General features: G+C 42.7%; 1 protein-coding gene and 1 long non-coding RNA gene across 2 annotated transcripts in view; one reads left to right on the top strand and one right to left on the bottom strand.

Annotated features, from left to right (window-relative positions):
* Positions 1-12,908: 12,908 nt before the first annotated feature.
* Positions 12,909-17,438, bottom strand: LOC140599918 (uncharacterized). The gene is made up of 4 exons (XR_012002973.1): positions 17,293-17,438; positions 17,003-17,107; positions 16,587-16,655; positions 12,909-13,547 (listed from the first exon to the last, which is right to left on the bottom strand). It is a non-coding gene; the product is annotated as an uncharacterized lncRNA (long non-coding RNA).
* A 514-nt stretch (positions 17,439-17,952) lies between these two features.
* The window catches only part of NTF3 (neurotrophin 3), a 70,495-nt gene continuing 66,870 nt past the window's right edge, over positions 17,953-21,577 (top strand). The window contains exon 1 of the mRNA XM_025995373.2: positions 17,953-18,206. Coding sequence (XP_025851158.1) covers positions 18,189-18,206 — 18 coding nt within the window. The 5' untranslated portion in view covers positions 17,953-18,188. The remainder of the gene's footprint in view (positions 18,207-21,577) is intronic.

Here is a 21,577-nt window from a genome sequence, read left to right as displayed (position 1 = left end):
GACCCCATAACTTTGTGGGTTCTCTATTCTAGGTGCAGTACCAAGGGGCTCCCATCTATTATCCTATTTGATTGTCACAACAACTCATTTTACAGATGAAGAGACATTGGCTCAGAATAGACACCTTATGTTAATTATCTTGCCCCAATTCTCCAGCCAGTGCCTAAAATGTTGGGATTCAAAACAAGTTTGGTTCTATAGCCCTTGCTTTCCTGTCCATCTTCTTTTTCTTTTTTTCCTTCCTTTCTTTTCTTTTCTTTGAGAAGTTATCCTAGGCTCTCTCACATATATTAACCCATTTTAGGATGGAGGTCATCCAAGGGGGACTGGTAAAGGGATTTCACAGAAGTAAGATGGAGGAATATGCTAAATTTACCAAGCTTTATTTGTAATTTAAGTGAAATAAAGACCACACTTGGAGACTTGAGACATTCTACATCATTTGAAACATCCCCTGTTGTTTGGTACCTTCCCCTATTACTTGGTATCCTGTTGCTTAGAGATCAGACAAGGTGCTATCTAAAGTGTGACATGGCTCTACAGACAGTAGAAGGGTGAAGGCTAGGAAATACCTAGAGTCAGGACAGACTGCCTTTTTAGACATAAAAAGCCTAATTAGACATAAAAAGATACCCCAAAAATGCAATATATAGAATATAAGTTGTTACAAGCTCAATATTTTCCAAACTTCTATCTTTTGCTAACCACATGTTTTTCCCATATAGACATACTAATAAAACTATTATAAACTTAATATTTTTCTTTAAATAGCTTAATTAGTTTTGCTTAATTAGATTATTGTTGCTTAATTAGATTTTTTAAAAAAAATATTGAGGTATAATATTAGTGTAGAGAAGCTCCCTAATAATAATATATAACTTGGTAAATTTTTGAAAAGTAAACACTCATATGTAACTATCATCCAAATTGAGAAATGATCACCAATATTCTAGAATCCCTCACCCTGCCTCTTTCTTAAGCACTACATTTTCTTCTCACACGTAATCACTATCCTAACTTCAAAAACCACAACTTAGTTTGGCTTCTTTGAGCAACTTATTAAAAATGAAATTATGATATTATGTACAGCTTTTTTGTCTGCCTTTTTGTTCAATATTTTTGAAGTCAGATTTTTCTATGTTTATCACATGTGGCAATAATTCATGATTTTCATTTTCTGTAGAGTATTCCATTGTATGAATACACTACAATTTATTTGTTCACTCCACAGTTGAGGGGCATTTCCATCATCTCAAAAATACTGCAACTACAAACATTTTGCACATGTTTTTTGGTGCAGAAGCACAATATATTTCTGTTTTTTTATTTCTATTGAATATATATTTTGTAGTGAAATTGCTGGGTCAAAGATAAGTTTATGTTCACCTCTAATAAATAGAGATAAAACAGTTTCCTAAAGCAATTGTACCAATTTATATTCACACTAGCAGTATATAACATTTCTGGTTGCTCTACATCTTTACCAATATTTGCTATTGTCAGGGTTTTTTTGTTTTTTTTAATGATGTTTAGTCACTCTGGTGTAAATGCAGTGGTATTGCATTAAGTCTTTATTTTTTTAAACACTTTATTATTTTTTTAAAATTTTATTTATTTATGATAGTCACACAGAGAGAGAGAGAGAGAGGCAGAGACACAGGCAGAGGGAGAAGCAGGCTCCATGCACCGGGAGCCTGACATGGGATTCGATCCCTGGTCTCCAGGATCGCGCCCTGGGCCAAAAGCAGGCGCCAAACTGCTGCGCCACCCAGGGATCCCCTGCATTATGTCTTTAATTTATATTCCCATTTTGTTGTACATTTTTGCATTTAGATATTCTATTTAATGAAGTGTTTTCAAGTTCAAGCCTTCATCCATTTTTCTACTGCATTGTCTTACTTATTCTAATTTATTTGTAGTAGTTATTTACACACTCTGGACACAAGCCCTTTGTTCCTAATATGTATTGTACATATCTTCTCTAACTCTGACTTGCCCTTTTACTTTTTAATGGTACCTTTAAAGAAACATTCTTAAGTTTAACATAGTCCAATTTATGAATCTTTTCCTTTATGGTTAGTGCTTTCTTTATGTCTTAAGAAATCTTTCCTTATCTTAGGATTATGAAAAAGTTTTCATAATATGTTCTATAAACCTTATTATTTTACCTTTTACATTTAGGTTTGCAATACAACTGTAGTAATTTTTGTATCTAGTATGAAATACAGGCAATAATCATATTTTTCCAAGTGACCATCTCATTGATCCAACATAATTTATTTTAATTATCCCCTTATCTTTCAGTGCCATAAGTGACCATATGAGTCTGCTTCTGCATTCCTTATACTGGTCCATTAACTTACAATGTTCTTAGTAAGAACATAGTCTTACTATGTTCTTAATTGTCTTAATTGATGGAGCTCCATAATGACTCAGGATATTAGGTAGTATAAGTCACTAACTTTGATGTTTTTCAAGAATGACTTGGCTCAAGTTGGTGGTTTTCAGAAAATATAAAATATAAATTTGAGAATCAGCTCATCAATTTACACACACACACATACACACACTTTCCTTTTATTTGGGATTATATCAAATGAACAAACTACTCTGAGAAGAATTAACATCTTTATAATATTGAGTCTTCCAATCTATGGACATGGTATATACTGTCATGCAAATCTTTAATTCCTCTCAATAATTTTTGTACATTTCTATGTAAAGATGTTATACAACTTTTATTAGACTTATTTTTAGTACGTGTTTTTATTCTATTGAAATGGTACTTTTTTAGAATTGAAATGATACTTTTTTTAGATTTCAACTTATAATCATTTGCTACTAAAAAATAAAAAGTTTTTTTTTTTTGTTTTTTTGCAAATTACATATATTTAGGTTCAATTCTGTATTACTTTACTAGTCGTTCTGTCTTACCTACACTATGCTCTTTCTCTCTTTTCTGGCCTTTGGAACTAATATTTTCCCCAACCTCCACATTAACATCTTCAATAAACCTTCTTTTATTGTTCATTTTGTGATTGTCATAGAGACAACACGTAATTTTGAATTATTAAAATTTAATATACATTAGTACTATCACTTCCCAAAGAATGCAAGGGTCTTGGAAAATTTTGCTCATTCATAACTTACTGCTCTTTGTGCTTTGTTTGTTGTGAATCTAATTCTGTAAGATATTTTATGGTTTCATACAGTTAGTATCCATTCACACTTGCCACATATTTAAACATTCTGTTGCTTTCTGTTATTTTCTTTCCTATATTTTTCATTTATATGGAATCATTTTCCTTATGTAGAAATAACTCCCTTTAATATTTCTTTCGGTACAGATCTTTCAGTAACAAATGATCTCAGTTTAATTATCTGAAAATAACTTTACTTCACATATTTTGAAGGATATTTTATTGGATGATTAATTATTTTCTTTTTTTTTCTTTAAAGATTTTATTTATTTGAGAAAGAGGGTGCACTGAGGGGGGCACTTGATGGGATGAGCACTGGGTGTTACTCTGTATGTTGGCAAATTGAACACCAATAAAAAATAAATTTATTTTCTTCTATACTTTGAAATTTTCTTGTCTTCTTACTCCCATGGTTTCTGTTGGAAAAGTCCTTGATAAGTCTTACTGCAGTTGAAGATAATGCATCTTTTTTTCTGGTACACACTTTCACATTTTTCTTTTTGTCTTTGTTTTCAGAAGATTTATTGTGATGTGCACTGTGGTTTTCTTTCTGTTTATCCTATACCAGGTATGGCAAATTTCTTGAATATGTGGTGGAGTGTCTTTAATCAACTTTTGAAAATTTTTGACCATTATATTTTCTGATATTGCTCCTGCACCATTCTATTTTCCTCTCCTTAGTTGGGCACCAGTTATATGTGTATTTGATCTCTCCTCTGTGTATCACATGTTCTTAAATCCTTTTAGATATTTCTTAATATTTTTTCATTCCACGCTTGTAACATATATCTTTTGGTTTACTTATCTCCTCTTCAGTTGTATTTAAATTGCATTCTTAACTTCCTGTTGTAATCTTTCAGTTCTAGCATAACATTTATAATGTTTTATATAAATTCATTATATTTCCCATCTTGCTATTAATTTTTAACGTAATAATCACAACTGTTTTTAAAATGTATGTCTATTAACTTCAATAAATTGATAACTTTGGGGTTTCTTCCTATTGTCTGATTTTTCTCTCTTGTTTCTTAAACATTTGAACACGTTTCCTGGTGTGTGTAAGGACAGTTATGCAAATAATTGAAGCACGGTGTACTCCAGTAAGGATTTTCTTTTGTTTCTGTTAGGCACTTAGGCTAAGGAAAGATTATCTTAATCCTATTTTGAGCTGATTGGAACTTGGGTTTCCGTCATTGCAAAAGTGGTTCTATTTTTGGTTCCCCTTTATCCTAAGAAGTAGACTTTCAATTATCAAAACTGAAAGCACTTCTCAGTGATTCTTGAACTCCAACTGCTATCTCTGAAGTTTAGAGAGATTACAGAAAGTTCATCTTGGTTTTTCATTTTCTAAGCTGCTACTTACAAATCAACATCTGTTTCAAGAGAAAAATGCAGCTAAAGATCAGTATCACTTCTCTGTGCTTCCCTGTTCTCTGACAACTTGTCCCCTTGTATTCATGGTGCTGTGGTATCTTTCCAATTACTCCAAACACATTTTTTCCTATCTCTTCCTCCAATATTTTAGTATGGGAATTTTCAGACATATAGAAAACGTTGAAGTATTTTAGGGTAAACAGCCACATACCCATAGACCAGATTCTATAATTTATATTTTCTTCATGATTGGCTTATTTTATCTCTCCATCCATCTATCCTTCTATCCATCCATCAATTCAGCTTTTTATTTGATGCATTAAAAAATATATGAATGGGGGATCCCTGGGTGGCACAGCGGTTTGGCGCCTGCCTTTGGCCCAGGGCGTGATCCTGGAGACCCGAGATCGAATCCCACGTCGGGCTCCCGGTGCATGGAGCCTGCTTCTCCCTCTGCCTGTGTGTCTGCCTCTCTCTCTCTCTCTCTCTCTGTGTGTGACTATCATAAATAAATAAAAAATTTAAAAAAATATATGAATGCCTTGAGGACAACTCCCTTTAAATATGTCAGGGTGCATTTCATTAACTAGGGTTCAATATTGCCTTACAGACAATTTTCTTTAGACACATTAATTGAATTTTGTAAATTTTAAGTAAGCAGAGATTGTGTATTGACAAATGTATACACTGTATAATCCAAACCTCTATCATTCATGGCTCTTCCCAGTTATTTCCCACTCACCACCCCAGAGACAACAGTTGTTATAATTTTTTTTGCACATTAGATTTTTTTGCCCATTGTAAAACTTCATAGATATGGAAACACATAGAATATATGATTTTGTGTAAGGTTTATCACAATATAATATTTTTGAGATTCATCCATATTGTTGTGTGCATCCATAATTTGTTCTTATTTTATTGCTGAAGAGTATTCCATTATATGAATATACAACACCTTGCTTATCTCTTCTATTAAAGGATACCTAAAATATTTGTATCCTTTGCCTTGATCCTGATCTTAGGGGAAAAATGTGTTCAAATGTTCACCATTAAGTATCATGTCAGTTGTCAGTACTTTTTAGATTCTTTTTGTCAGATTAAGAAAGTTCCCTTTTGTTGATAGTTTGCTCTGTGTGTTTACATGTGTAAATTTATCCCAATAAGTACTAAATTTAATATTGTCAAATGCTTTTCCTAAGTCTATTGAAAACACACTATGATTTTTCTTTTCTTCATTGTATCAATAGAGTGAATTATATTGATTGGTTTTCTAGAATAAATTGCATTACTAGGATAAATCCTACTTGATAATAATATATATTGCTGGATTCTATGTGTTCATATTTTGTTAAGAATTTTTGCATTTATGTTCATAAGATATATTGGTCTATCATTTTGTTTATTTTTTCTTTCACTTTTTTCCTTTCTCTTCTTTTCCTTCCTTCTTTCTTTCTTACTAATTTCCTTGTCAAATTTTGGTATTAGCATTACACTGGCTACATATAACAACTTATGAAGTATTTTAAGTCTGATACTATTCTTTTGTAAATTGTACATTTTGACAGAATTTATCAAACCATCTTTTTCTATTGTTTTATTGGTGAGAAGGTTTATGATAACAAAATTCAATTTTTCCAATACATAAAGGCTATTCAGATATTCTATCTGACCATCAGTTAAGCTCAAATACTTAACCCATCTCATCTAAGTTGTCAAATTTATTTCATGACAGTTTTCATGATAGTTTCCTTTTAACATTGGTAGGATTTGAGTGACGATCCCTCTTCATTTTGGATACTGGTAATTTTCTTCTCTTTCATTTCCAATCTAGCTAGGAGGTAACCAATTCTGTTAATCTTTTCAAATTTGGGCTCTATTAGTTTCTATTTCGTTACTTTTTTTCTTAAGAGTTCTTTCTTCTTATTTGCTTTTAGTTTACTTTGCTCTTTCTAGATTTCTAAGGTGAAATATTTGGTCATTAATTTTTAGATCTTTCTTCTTTTTAACATAAACATTTAAAGCTGTAACTTTCCCTCTAAGTGCTGTTTTATCCATACCACACAGATTTTTGAGAAGGTGGCTGTATTTTCATTACTGTAGAGATCAGGATATATTCTAATTTCCCATGTGATTTCTTCTTTGACCTACAGAATAGTTAAAAATATGTTGCTTAATTTCTAAATACTTAGAAGTTTCTACATATCTATTTTTTATTGATTTTTAGTTTTATTCCATTGTAGTTGGAGAATATGCTCTACATTATTTTTATTCCTTAAATCTAATAAGGCTTGTTTTATTATGCAGCATGGGGACTATCTTTGTAAACATACCATGTGTACTTGATAAGAATGTGTATCTGCATTTATTGGATGTAGTGTTCTACAAATAGTAATTAAGTCAAGGTGATTAATTATATCATATTTGCCTTTACTGGTATTTAGATTATTATAAATTCTACTAATTGCATAGACAGGGGTATTAAAATCTCAAGCTATTACTGAGAATTGTCTGTTTCTTCCGTTAAGCTTTTGCTACTTCATGTGATACCACCTGAAGACTGCCCTCAAGTTAAAAATTTTAAAAGACTGAAAACTCACCCTATCTTGTTCTCTTCTTGAAATGTCAACTCTCCTGGAGAGTCTGCCTACTTTTCCATTCTCTTGTCCCTAGTTTATATTTAGAAGGATTTACACAACTATATCATAAGTAGAACCTTCAGATGGCTTCTAAAAATATTTTTTTCAGCTTTTTAAAGTACTTTTGGTGGAAAGATTGGTATATTATAATTTAGTTTGCAATAATAAGAAGTGAATGTCCCAAACAAACGTGTTTTTAAAGGAAGTTTTGAATTGATACATTAAAACAAACTAAATATAACTATATAATTTAAAATGTTTATTAATGTACCACTAAAAATCTTAGTGTATCAAATATAATCTTAATATATACATCATGCTTTGGGAAAGTACATACTTGCTAAAGTGACCAGATCACTGAGGTGTGATAGTTCAATTACCTATCCAAATCTGAAACCCCTCCAACAAGATTGTTTGAAGATGGTCCTATGCCTGAGCTTGTCCAGTGATAGGAAAACAACGCATTAGCTATGAAGTGATTGGTTCTAGTTTTTGAAATTCTCTATGTCAGAACCAACACCCTTGTCTTGACTTGACATTTGCACCCCTATAAATTCCATTCACCACTCCAAGTTTTACACCTTGAAGTCTTGCAGAACAGTCACATTTTCATTTACATAATATAAACCTATAGACATCTGACTCTTCAAGTCCTATTTATTAGATGCTCCTAGGCTCCTGAGATCCATAATGCCAAGGACAGATATTGGTGTCAGTTCTTTAACAAGGAAGGAATAAGGACGTAAACAAGAGAGTAAATGATATGACCCTAGGTTTTACTGTTAGCTCTATTGCAAGAAAAAAAAAAAATGAATCTACCAAAGAAACATTCCCCTCGCAAAATAGATCCTTTGCCATTTTCAATACAAAGGAAAGAAGATAAAAAAGCAAGAACAATCTGAGGGAAAAGATTCATGTCAGTGCAAGTCTTAAAATGTTATCTAGAACAGTATGGAAAAATAAAGTTCATCTAATTAATCCTCTCTCTTCAGAAAGGACCAACCAATAGGAGAGCATCCACCTCACTTTTAAGGTGGTCCTTTGACCTCTCCTGTAATTAAAACTCTTTTCCAATTCTTACTGAAACCTTGCCTTCTGAGTGTGATGTTAATTCTCCCTTGTTTCGCCAGTGGTGCACGATGGGAACAAAACAAAGGAAATGAAATATTAAACTAAATTGAAACAAGTAATGAAATAAAGGAAAGAAGAAAAGGTAGGGAAGGAATCACAGGGACCTGGAAAACGTTTCCAGGAGGAAAACATGAGGTGTGTCTATTTCCTGGGAGTTGCGTGGAGAGAGTAAAGGAAGCACCACTGGGGGAATCAGGAGTTTGAGTTACAGTGCTCTCACTGAAGAGCCTTTTAAAAACTTTCTCTATAAAATGAGAGCTAGGACTAGGGGAATCTCAGGGGCCTTCCCATCCAAAAGAACCTAAGTCATTCATTCATCGATTCTACTTTGTAGCCAGTTTCTGTTTTCCAATTTGAGATATGGAGTGTGGACCAGTGATTCATACTATGAATCTCCTGCCAATTACAAGCCCATCTTCATCTTAACCGTGGACTCTCTGCTAACCCTGAAAAAAAAAAAAAAAGACATAGTTTTTGGTCTATTAATTTCTATGTATAGAAGGCTATTTCCAACTATGTTGCATAAAAACCTTTAGCAATGCATCTTTTAAGCAGAGGGAGAAGAACCAGTGGAACTCTCTTATCCTCACGTCAACATGGTGAAGCAGTGAATAGAAATCTGAGGCCCCATGCTTACTATCTTGGCAGCAGCTCCAGATTCAAAGTTCATTCAAAGGCAAGTTTTGAACACTGGCTTCTCTACTCAGATTGAGCTCTAAGTGTCACTTAAGTCTATGTCTATCCTGGAAGGAGAGACATTTGCATGACTGTATGGGATTCAAATAAACATTTGTAGCAAAACATCAATTGGCCATAATGTTCTACTCTAGGGTTCTTTTTTTTTTTTAAGATCTTATTTATTTATTCATGAAAGATCCAGAGAGAAAGTGAGGCAGAGACACAGGCAGAGGGAGAAGCAGGCTCCATGCAGAGATCCCGATGTGGGACTCTATCCCAGGACTCCAGGATCACGCCCTGGACTGAAGGCAGGTGCTAAACTGCTGAGCCACCCAGGTGTCCCTACTCCAGGGTTCTATAGTTAATGAGTGGGCTTTTATTACTCATGAGACACTTGAGACTCAACTTTTTTCCTGTGTATCTCGATGTTATAAACACTAGCAGTTTTGATTAGTGTTTTAATCATTGAAGCCAAAGCCAAGGGCTTACTCCCTGGGAAGAATTTCTTGGTAATCTGGCACTGTGTAGCTTTGTCCTCCTGCTTGTGGAAGTTCTTTGGCTAAGATAGTCATGTAGTTACACAGGTACCTTTGTCAGGACAAAGGAACTCGCTGAAGAGACGGGTAAGTGCTGAAACCAGTCCTTGTTCTATGTACCAAGTCACTGTTCCAGTGTGAGTTACAGTCACCAAGAAAGGCACGCAAAAGGCCACAGATGGATGTGTTCTTACTGGACTTCATCATCCATTTCCTTGTTTCCCTGCCCACTCTGGGACAACCTTGAGGGTAGAAGAATAGACTCTATGGACACTGCAGCTCTACTACTGCTGCTTATAGCCTTGGACTACAGACAGGAAAGCTGGCTCACATCAGAGCTCCTCTGAGTGTTCTTAGGCAAGTTGTTCCTCCCTCCTAGACCTCAGTTTCCTCATCTGTTAAAACACCACCTCTCAAGGGCGGATGGTGGAGTGGTAACAGGCAGTTGAGGTTCAAACCTCTGTTTTGACCCTTATTTACTACTTATGTATACCTGGATAAGTTATATAAACTCTTTGTGGCTCAATGTTTTAAATCTCTAAAGTAAAGATAATAATAGTACCTACTGGGGCACCTGGGTAGCTCAGCCAGTTGAGCGTCTAACTCTTGATTTCAGCTCCGATCATGATCGCAGGGTCATGGGATCTACTCCTTTGTGGGCTCCTCACTCAGCAGGAGGTCTGCTTAAGATTCTCTTCCCATCTCCCTCTGCTCTCCTCCCCCTTCACAGGCATGCTTTCTCTCTCTCTCTCTCAAATAAATAAATAAAATCTTTTAAAAAATAATAGTGCCTACCTGTACATCATTTAATCCTTGGAAAAAAACTACAAAGTAGGTACTCTTATTATCTCTACTTTACAGATTTAAAAAATTGAGATCTAGGAGGAGACAAGTAGCTTGCCTAAGATCACACAGGAGCTCAGCCATGAACAGTCTCTAGGTCAGTGCTAAGACCAGTATATACACTTACACAGAGGTGTGTATGCATATACACATACACACAGCACTTGAAACAGGGCCTGGTATATTATGTTAAACTTATTAACAGTACCTAGCACCCAGTAAACACTCAATAACTGCTACATGTTGTGATCATGATGATGATGGTGATCTGAAAAGAAGTTCTCACCTGCTAACATTCCTTCCTGTGCTGGGCATTTATGTTTCTATCAGATCCCAGATTGGGTACTCTTTGCTGCTTTAGCATTTGCATTCTGAATGCCTGTGGACAGCCTGCTCTGAGGGTGAGAACAGGAGCAGAACTGTCAGTGAACTGCCTGGTAAATAGAGAAAACCATCAGATGGGTTGGCTACATGGGTATATCTATCTGACTACTCCTGTGTGTTGGGGAAAGTGCGGTCGCATAAACTTTATCTTAACTTGAACACAGCTTTCCTTGGCCTCCAAGAACTATTAATACCCCCTCCCCCCCCTTTTTTTTGCTGTTTTGTGAGAACCCTAGGGATAAGGTCTTTAAAGTAAAAAACCCTGTGATTAATTCCCCTTCCTTAGTTTTCCTAGGCCACTGGAATGGAGAGAATGTTTTCAAGGATACATGGATAATAGAATGAATCTTCCTTGTCCCCCACCGCATCCCATACCTATCTTGTCAGTGTGAGTGAGCACTGGTCTTGGGGTCAGGAGGATGAGTGAAGTGACATTTGCCAGCCTGAATTCTGGGGAGAGATGTGTAAGAAGAGAGTATTCACAGGATATGTTATTATATGTCATTGTCATACACATGGCTAGGCTGGGCAGGGCTCCTATTAAGGGATAAGGAGACCTGGGTCCTCATCCTACTTAGCCTAAAATCCTTGGGAAAGCTGCACCTTTGGATTGCTACATGTTTGCTTCCTAGACTTTCCTCACTCCTTAGTATGAACTAAGAGTAGTAAATGGAGGGTGAGGCCAGATATTTTTCTAATCCTCAATCCCACCACAGGTGCCCAATCAGAGCAAATCCCAAAATGCCCAATGGAAGGTATTGTGTGAGGAACACAGTGCTAGCTTTCCCATCAACTTTCCAGCCATGAACCAGCATCTTCTGTCCTTTTTCCACCAGGGCATCAAACATGCAAAACAGAGGCTGCACTCAACAATGACTGTCCCAGTAGAAAAGAGCAGGAACACTTCCGCTATGGGAATCACAAGGGAAACTCACCATACTTTGCACAGAGAAATCACCTGGCTGTGGCTTGTTAGAATTTCCACCTACAGACATCAATCAATCTGGGGCTACCAGAGATGGAAAGCAGATAATATAAAATTCCCAATTATATTCAAATTAGTGTGTGGGTTTTTTTGTTTTCTTACTTATATTTCCAATTATACAAGAAAATGAGGTTAAATCCCTTTAACACATGGTAAAACCAAGACACTGAAAAGTTCAGCCATTTCCTCTAGCTCATAGAGCAGTGACAAAGCTAGTTCACATTCTCATTCTTCCAGTCTCCAGCTCATAGATCTTCTCTGGGTTTTGCTGTCTTTAAGAATTGCTCAAAATTCTTATAGCATAAATTAAAGCCTACGCTCCACTTACAATCTCCCATTTCTTCCTAAGCATTCAAGTGTTCTTTAGCATCCAGACCCTTCCCCAGAAGGAGGCCACAGTGAAAAGACCACCAGGTGGGAGTAGGGGTTTTTGGGAATGGGACCTTGGACCCTGTCCATTCAACCCTGGGGTGCCACCTTCTCCTGAGGCTAACAGACCTGCTCCAGTGTTCCCAGAGTCTGTAAGATGGAAAGCATTTGCATATTTCGAAACATCTAGATCAATCCTATTTTCAACTCCTATTTTTCATATTCATCTCAACATTTGGTTATGTCTAAATACAACCATTGAGGCCTCAAGAAACAGCTGGCTGGTGAGTGGACACAGCTTGGGAGATGAATGTAAGGGATGGATTACTCTCACCATTTGTTAATCCGAATCTCAAATAGGAAATGCTGGCATCCCTAATGAGAGGGCTCGCCTATTGAGTATTTTACTGTCTGAAGATGGAATTAATGGCAGTGCCATATCTATGTCAAGCCCAGGCAATAAAACTTTATGAGTTCTTCCCCATGAAATATTTTGTTTATGTCACATGCGTCTAATCTAGGGTGTTTTTTTTCCTTTTTCTTCACGTCCCCACCCCCATCTTTTCCCTGCCCTCTTTGTCTCCTGAGGCCTATTCCCTTTGGAAGTGCATTAGTTACCTAGGAAACCTTAATGTCATTTTTTTTTTTTTTATGAGTGGAGTTTGGTGCAGCATAAAGTTAATTTATAGGGTGGTGAGGAATTCATGTCATGACTGGTGAAATAGGAGACTTTATTATGATTTCAATATCCACCTGTGTGGTAGGAATACATACCTTCCCTCTATCATTATGGGTAATTTCTTGAAACATAATTATGAATATGTATGCTATTTCACAAAATGAGTTGATCCATTGTTAGTCAATGTAATTCATCATATTGTTCAATGTAAGCCTTAGAACATTATTAGCAATAACAACAAACCAATAATAGACTAGGCAATCTGTTACAAGTTGAAGGACATGTTGGAATTTCCTCTTATGTGATGAGGTGGTTCTGCTTTAGAGACAAAGAATGAATAAGATGAGATGCTGAAATCCTTCAACTATGCCTTTCATACTTTCTGAGGTCCGTGTTGGGAAACCATATAAATTCTAAATACATCCACTACTTAAATCTGTTCATTTCTTTCTCTTTGTCCAAGGGAAAAATATATAACCATGAACATTAATGAAGTGTTTCAAGACAGTTTACAAATAACAAACACGACATTCCAGAGCGAAGCTGGGACTCCCCCACCAGAGTGATTGGCAGGGTTTCTGGTAGGAGGACTATTAGACTGGTGCTTCCATTGTGCCTGGCACTGTGCTGGGCGTTTTAAATCAATTCGTTCATGTGGCCTCCATAATACTCCTATGAGGTTGGCATTGTTTCTACCAATTAGGGACAGCATCTGAGAAGTTCAGGAACCTGTCAAAGACACAACAACCAGTAAAGGAGGGGACATGGAATGTAGGTTGATAAGATTCCAACATCTATTCTTTCAAGGAGTTCTACTTCTTGGTCTGTTACTACATTTTTCTTTGTTTGTTTCCCTGAGGATATTCATGGAGAAGCCAGAGCCTTGGTTTCCTTAACTATTAAATGTGTGGCAGGGACACAGAGACTGATGGAATTTGACCTGTCTCTTTGCTTTGTTTAGAGATCAGTGTTGATAGCAGCAAAGCTGGGCTTTCACAAGATGATGAACAATTCAGGGAAAACCTGGGCTCGCTGAATAAACATAAAGTCACTCAGTTTCTGCAGACATCTGCACCCACAAAAAAAGAAAAAGATAAAGAAGAATGGCTCCCAAGACTCTTCAGGGCATTTGGGTGGAGTTGCTAATTGGCAGGATAGCTCCTGTGGCTGTTGGTTAATAATGCTGTAGTTACCATGGGTGTAGTAATGGGTGGGCAGCCAGGAATGGTTTGAGTGCCAGAAGCCAAGGTAACACACAGCCTTCCTGGGCCCTTAAATTCCCAGTCCCTATGCAAACACCTTTGGCAGGCACTTTAATTGTTTCAGAAACATAGACTTTCGGGCTCCAGGAGCTCAAGCAGCTGTCTGAGTGAGTGGGGGTAGGAGTGGATGGTGTAGAGAAAAAAAAGTAGTGCTCGCTTCGGCAGCACATATACTAAAATTGGAGAAAAGAAAGTAGATGCAGGCATTCTGCAAACCTCTCCACAGTGCCCTCCAGCAGCAGAAGAGGCAACTTGCAAACACTTTAGGATCAGCTAAGGTGAGGAGGATAGCTTAGCAATCTAAGGCAGAGTGGGGAAATAGCCACAATGGGAGAGGCCATACATTCAAGGCGAGCTCTGCGGTGCTGGGGAAAAGAACCTTGGCCACGTGTGGTCGTGGAGGAAAGGGTCCTTGGAGGCCACCGAGCCCAATTCTCTCATTTCTTGGGTCACCATGTCATAATGAATTAATCACACACAGCTACTGCAGATTCCCCTCCTTTGCCACATGCTGAGCAGCAGCACCCCCACCCCCCAACACAGAGCCCATTTAACTGAAACATCCAGTAGATCAATACTGTTTTTCATAAGGTAAAGGCATAATTCACTCCATTTCCATTTTGTTTCTATTCAGTGTTTCAACCACAGAGTGGTGCTATTGCAAAAGATAAGGGTGGGCAGAAGGCACGCTCTAGAAATTTGCTTTAGGAGAGATTTTGAAAGGGTGCTTTCAATCACTGGATCTAGTTCCTGCCCTCACAAACAACTTTCAGGAGTCAGGGCCTTACATTCAGACCGGGCAGGGAGAAAAAGAAAGTTTAGTAGCCTAAAAATACAGTCAACAGATGCAAGGCCATGACCAAGGAATCAGCATGGAGAAAGGAGATTACCTGACTCATCAGGAGAGACCTTGTCTTGGATGGACTTCCACACCCAGCTCTGTCTATGGGGCATGAACTCACTGGCTTATTTCCTAGCTCTGTTCTTTGCTTGAGCTATCTACACCAGTAAGATCTTTTTCTATTTAGAAAGATGGATTTGTTTAGAAGTCCAAATGTTCTGCAGTTCCAAAATTAATTACATGATGATATACAATAATCTTTTACTCTTTAAAAAAAATACACATGCTTTCTATTCCTTTTTCTGGCCGCCTTCTTTTATCACATTGCTACTCTTAAAAGTCAGTAGAGAGACCTGGGGCATTAGTCCCTAGTATTTTTGAGGTAGGAGAGGAGAATCTTTAGCTCTGAAGTAGAAAGGAAAACTGAAGGAAAAGGCAGCTTGCCTGCTCCAGGGAGAAATTGTCTGAAAAAAAGGTCTTTCACAAAAGGAAGGACCAGGAACTCTCCATTTGGAAAAAAGTGAGGAAAATGCATCTTTTACCCTCTGTTTCAGTCTGGTTCTCTTGCTCTCTTCCCCTCTCCTTTCCTCAGCCTCTCCCTCCGCCCCCCCCCCCCCCAGGCACCATACATATTTGGCAAGATTAAGGTGTCACCTCTCATATTACAAGGCGTGTTGATTGCACGCAAAGACAGACCCACCAGCGCAGGACAGCCCCCCACCCCCTCACCCCTGTTGGAAAACAATACAAACTCTTCCTGTGATTGCCTAGGTCCTGGCAAACTGTGGCGGCCAGTCCGTGCTCGGCATCTGCGGAACAAATCGGGTCTTAAACTCACTGCTGCCTTTCCTTCTTTTTTTTTCCTTCTGATTTTTCAAATTTAAGTTTGCCCCCCTCCTTCCCCTCCTCCCGCCAGACTGCCAGTGACCGGGGGAGCTGCAAGCGGATCAGCCCGCACATGTTTTTAACCCGTTCCTCACTGCAGCAGGAGCCAACCACCTCTTTCCCTGCAACCCTCGGGTTACCGGAGGACCCGGAGCTCCAAAAAAGAGCGCCTAGAACTTGACCAGTGGAGCTGAAACTGGGCCTGAATCTCTCGTTTGACAGCGGAGGTGGGGGTGAAGTGCGGGAAGTGGGGGAGGGCAGGGAGTGGGGGCCAGAGCAGAGGGAGAAAACCAGGACCCAGCAGATCACGCCCAATCCAGACCTTCCCGGTGCTGTGAGCCGAGTGGAGGGAACCCCTCGGCAGGTTCATGTGGTCCGGAGAAGGACCTCGACATTTAGGGACCAGGGAGGCACTGAAGGGGGACCCCAGTCTTCCCAGGGACTGCGGGAGCGCCGCCGCTGGGCCTCAGTGGGCGCTTCTGGCCGTTTCCGATGTAGCAGCCTCCATCTGCCAGGATAATGATGAGGCAGGGACGATCTACCTAGTACGCAGCCCCCGACTCCTCATCCCTTCCTACCTACGCTCGGACCCGCAGCCTCTCTCTGCAGCTGCTTGGGCCTCATCTGGTAGGCGCAGTGCCGATGCTTCTCCGTGTTGGACCAAATTCTCAAATCAAAGGAATTTGGATTTTTTTTGAACCTGGACCCTGGCTGAAACATAGAGTGGGTTGCTTCTTAGACACCTGGACTGGCAGGGCAGGGACGAGAAGGGATACTTACTCGCTCCCCTCCCCCAATCGCGCGAGTCAAAAGGTCCTGGCAAGAGAAGTGGCCGAGGGATGGCAGAGGCTGCAGGAAGGAAGGGGGGGGGATGGGAGGAGGGTGCTCAGAGATGGAGTGGGCCAAGCCACTGCCCAGAGAACTGGGCAGCGGGGGCTCAGAAGCGCAAAACTAAACTCAGAAGCTCTGGATTTTTCATTGACCCCTAAGCGACATTCCCACCCCCAACCCCTCGCTTCTCTCGAAGGCAAATGGACGAAAGAAAGATGACTTAACTCGGTAAATTTAGAGAGAACGATCTCAGAACAAGTGGGGTCTAATGGGCAGCTAAAATTATCGCGAAATAAGAGATTTTGCCCCCCTCCCGCCCATCTCTTCCTCGAATAATCTGCTGGTGGGGGAGTGAGCGTCACTACTTTCGGAGGGCTCCTTGGAGGTCTGTTTGTGGCTGTGCTTCCCCGCGCTGCCTCCTGCGTGCAGGCTGGTGGGTGCTGGACGGGTGCTCAGCGGCAGGGCCCATCCTAGTTTGGAAGGAAGGGGCTTAGAAGTAGGAGTCTGGGTCAAATGGGAGTCTCCCATCCACCCCCCTCTCGCTTCCACGTTCGCGTTCACGCTCCCGCAAACACACACACACACACACACACACACACACACACACACACACACGGCCACCCCGTCCTTGGGTCCCCTGAGCCCCGTCCCCTACCTCTCTGACTCGCTGTCCTTGACCGCCTGCACAGCGTCCTGGGGACTGGTCCCTGAGTGCAGCGAGTTCGCTGGGGAGCGATTGTCCTTGGGCGTGTTCGTGCTGTGGGGTGGGGGAAGGAGTGACGGGTGGGCTTGATAGGAGGTGGGGAGAGATCTAGAGCTGGAAGGGTCTAAGGTTTGGAGGAGGAGTTTGCACATTAGACCCAAGCCGCCAGGGGGAAGGGGCAGGAAAGGCCCTTCTGCCTAGAAAGGAAAATCTTAAATAAAAAGGAAGGAAAGAGAAGATCAAAAAGAAATGTTTAAAGAAACGGAACAAACAAGACAGGCTGAAGACGTGAACATGTAAAATGTAGTGAAAAGTTGGATATTTCGTTTTTTCCTGGATCTCTAAAAGGAGGGATCCCGCAGCATACTATTAATTCGGAAGTTTTTGGTGTTTTGCTTTAGGACAGGCCAGAAGAAATGACCCTGCCGCCCCACTGCCCGCCCCCCAGCCCCAAGGCGCAGGGGCGCAGGGGCGCAGGGGCGCAAGCGGCGAGGCGCGCGGCGGCGGGGCGCGGGGGCGGGCGGCTCGGCGCCGAAGGGGTTAAGGCGCTGAGCGCGGAGCCATCTGGCCGGGTTGGCTGGTTATAACCGCGCAGATTATGTTCACGGGACTCAGAGTTGAAGGCTCCTCTCCCTACCGAGCAGCTCCGCGCGCGGCCCCGCCACAGAGCCCGGCGCAACTACTTTCTCCCCTTCCCTTCCCTTCCTTTCCTTTCTTTCTTTTTCTTCTTCCCTTTTCCCCCCCTGCTGGGTAGTGGCGGCGGCGGGGTGGGGGGGACTTTGAATGACCGAGGTCGTGTCCACCTTTCTCTTCATGTCGACGTCCCTGGAAACAGTCACACGGATGCCATGGTTACTTCTGCCACGGTAAGGGGAGGCGGGCGCGTCGGGCGGCAGGTTCGGAGGTGAGGGCCTGAGTGGGGGAGGCTCGCGGGTGCACCGGCGCGGGGGTCCCCAACTCTGCACTCCGCCCCCACCCCCATCGCTCGGCGCTCGCTCTCTTTCCCGGGCTCGTGCCTCCCGCGAAGTTTGCGCTGGGATCTGCCCGCGCCGAGGCGCAACCGCAGCCACCCCCTCCTCACCACAGACACTCACGCACGCGGACACTCCTCCCCACCTCTACTCCCGTCCCCAGGCTGCCAGAGAAACCGCCCAGAATCTGGGAAAGTGATCAGGTTTAAGGGACCTGGATTGGAAATGGGGGCGGAGGCGAGGGGAAATAGGGACGACGGAAGGGCAGAGGGATTCAGCAGAACCGCCCCCCAACCCCCAACCAACACACCCGCCTGCTCCTGCAGGAGGGAGCTCCCCGCGCATCCTGTAACAAAAGGGGGTGGCAGGCAGCTCCCGCGCGGGGAACAGGCGAGCGTGCGGCCGCGGGTCCCCTGCACGCGCCCGGCGCCCCGCTCCCCGCAGCGCTGGGTTCCCCGCACGCCTGCCCCGCCCCGGGCCCGGGAGAGGGCTGGGGGAGGGGACTCGGAGCTCCCAAACTGGGAAGTTGCAACTCGCCGGGCGCGGCGGCGTACCTGTCGCGGAGCACCCTGCCTCTCCCGAAGGCTTTTCCCGGCCACTGCCACGCACCCGGGGCCGCGATGGCCAGCGCCCACCCCGCCGCAGCCCCGCCCGGGGTCTCTGCGCAGATGTTGGAGCTCCGCGCGCAGCCCGCGCATCTGGGACCCCGCGGGGGAGCGACGGGCTCGCCGACCGGCGTCCCCGGGGAATTCCTTGCGTTTTCTCCAGGCCAGCCCGAGGAATTTGAGTCGGAGGTGTGGGAAGGCCGGGAGACTGGGGACCGGCAGAGCTAGGTGGGCGTCCAAAGGACCCCCAGTGGGCCAAATTACCGCACTGCCCAGAGCGCTGCTCACACTCCAAATGAAACCTGGGACGCTTGGGAATTGAAGGTTCGGGGAAAGGAGGGGTGAGGGTCGGAGAGGGGACTCTGCTTGTTGCTTTCGGGGGCAAGTGGGTGCGCGGCGAGGTGCTGCTGCCGCTTTGGGGGGAGTTTGGCTGCTGCGTTCCTCAGCTGCGCTGCCAAGGCACGGAACTGAGACCCTCGTACGGAACCGGGTTGGAGCTGCCAAGTGTGAAGGGACCGCTCCCCACTTCCCCGAGTCTGGGGGCACTCCAGGTGGAGGAAAACGCTGGACTAGACCGCCTCCTTTCGACCTCTGGCGGTGGGTGGCAGGTTTAGAGTCAGAGCCGAGGCGCCGCCGGAGCGCAGGGCTCAGCGCTGGAGAGCTGGGACACCGCGCTCGCCCAGCGGGACTTGTTTATGTGTGCGAGGAGCTGGGGGCGGGAGTTGGAGGGGTGGCCCAAACGGAGGTGGGTGTCACTCCTGGAGCCTCCTGTTTAAAATCCACCGATGAGAGAATATGCTGGACAACTTGCTTTTTCATAAAGAGATTCCCCCTCCCAGCCTCCAGAGCTTAGAGCAAGAAAAATATCCAAGCCCTCTGTCCTAAACGTCAGGAGGGCAGAAAGTTGTAACAGAGGGCACTTTGCAATCTGTTCTGTGTTCCCTACACTCAGAAATTCTCCAGCATATTCAGCTGGCCTCCCCTCTCCAGCCCCCAATTCCTTCCTGACCTGTTGCACAAGGAAAGTTGAGAGGTAGAACTGAGAGGACAAAATCCAACCGCCTCTGCCTTGGAGAGCTCATACACTTAGACTGGGGCATGGTGTTGGGAGTCGGGGGGCGATGAAAAGAAAGCAAGCTCTGTGACCAGTGTTGGAAGAAAATAGCAAGTCTGCAGGCCTGCAGCAAGGAGTGTGTGAGATTTTGCGTTCTTGAGGACTGGATTGCAGCTGGTTGTGGAGGATTGGGTTCTGTGTGACTGGGGTCTGGTTTCCTATGGAGGGAGATCTGGGGCCCTTGGGTGCTCTGTGTGGTCAGGGAAGGAGGTTTCTGGAGAGTCTCTGCACCGGAGTGTGTATTGCAGATGGCCAGAGAGAGCCAGAGCTCCACCTTCCTCTATGTGCAGTGGAGGTGTGTGTTTCTGAGGCGTCTGTTGGATGGGCATACGTGTGACTGGCAGGAGATGAGAGCATGTGGGAACATAGGTGTAGCTAATGAGAAATCTGTGCCCGTGAAGGGTGTCAGAGCAGGAGGAGAGGTACAGTGTGTTGAAGACAGATGGCTTGTGCATGCCTGCACAGACACATGGAGTGGGTGTGGCGGGGGAGGGTGGCTGTGGGTAGGAGTGAAAGGTGGACTGTCTGGAAGGTTGGGCTCCTGAGGATTACCAAAGGGATGGGGGGGGGGTGTGATTCTCTTTGCAGGGCAGAGTGTGAATTTTATGAGTACATGGGGAAATTTGGCTGGAATGGCATTGGGATATGCCGGGGATAGGAAAGTATGGGCTCAGACACTCATTATGGAGAAACAAGGCATTTGCAGACAAGGATGCTGGGTTGGTTTTTGCCTTCTCCTCTTACCTACCCTCCCCAGAGAGGAAGTAATTGGAGAAGGCTTAGAATGAGGGGTGTACATTTAAGGAGGAAAGTCCTGTGTGTTGGCATTAGGTGAGGATCAGGGAGGATGTCTCCATAAGATTGGAGTGAGTGGGGGAAACTATTTTGCATGCTTGATGGCAGAGCCGCGTGTTGTATTATGTTGGATGATAGGTTTCTCATTTAATAGAGGGATTCATTGTTACCAATTTATATTGATTATCAATTAACATTTATGGAATGCCTACTGGATGCTGAGCACGTTGCTGGGTCCTGGGGCATAGCACAGTGCCCTGGAAAAAATCCTCCTCAGACTCAGCTGACTGCTGCAGTTTTGCCAAGAGAAATGAAGAGAGCTCGTGCTAAGTTGAGGTTTCTTTAAGAATTATAATTCCGTTTCTAGAGATGTTTATGGATCCTGGGGGCCAAAGGGAAGCTGACTTGAAATGTATCTGTGTTGTGAAAAATGGGCATAAAGATAGGGATGATGTATGGTTTTGTGTATTGGGGAGGCAGCTGAAGGGTGTTACTGTTTCCTGTAGGGGGCGTAGGCTGGCGATTTGGGGCGGGTGCTGCAATTCAGGTCAGAGTGCAGGTCCTGACACATTGGAGGATTCAGTTTCTGGGAATGTGCAGGACTTACTCACTAGCAGGAATGAGACTTAATACGTGGAGCTGGTGATGGAGAAGCTGTGATCAGGGAAGATGAGGGATGGGAGCGATTGGTAATCTTTGATGTTTTCTGGACTGTGAACATACAGCTAACCTGGTGTGCATGTATGTGCATG

The sequence above is a fragment of the Vulpes vulpes genome, chromosome 8 (assembly GCF_048418805.1).
Source record: "Vulpes vulpes isolate BD-2025 chromosome 8, VulVul3, whole genome shotgun sequence".
In the NCBI taxonomy this organism is placed as follows: Eukaryota; Metazoa; Chordata; class Mammalia; order Carnivora; family Canidae; genus Vulpes; species Vulpes vulpes.
This window is presented reverse-complemented; position numbering and strand designations above follow the sequence as displayed.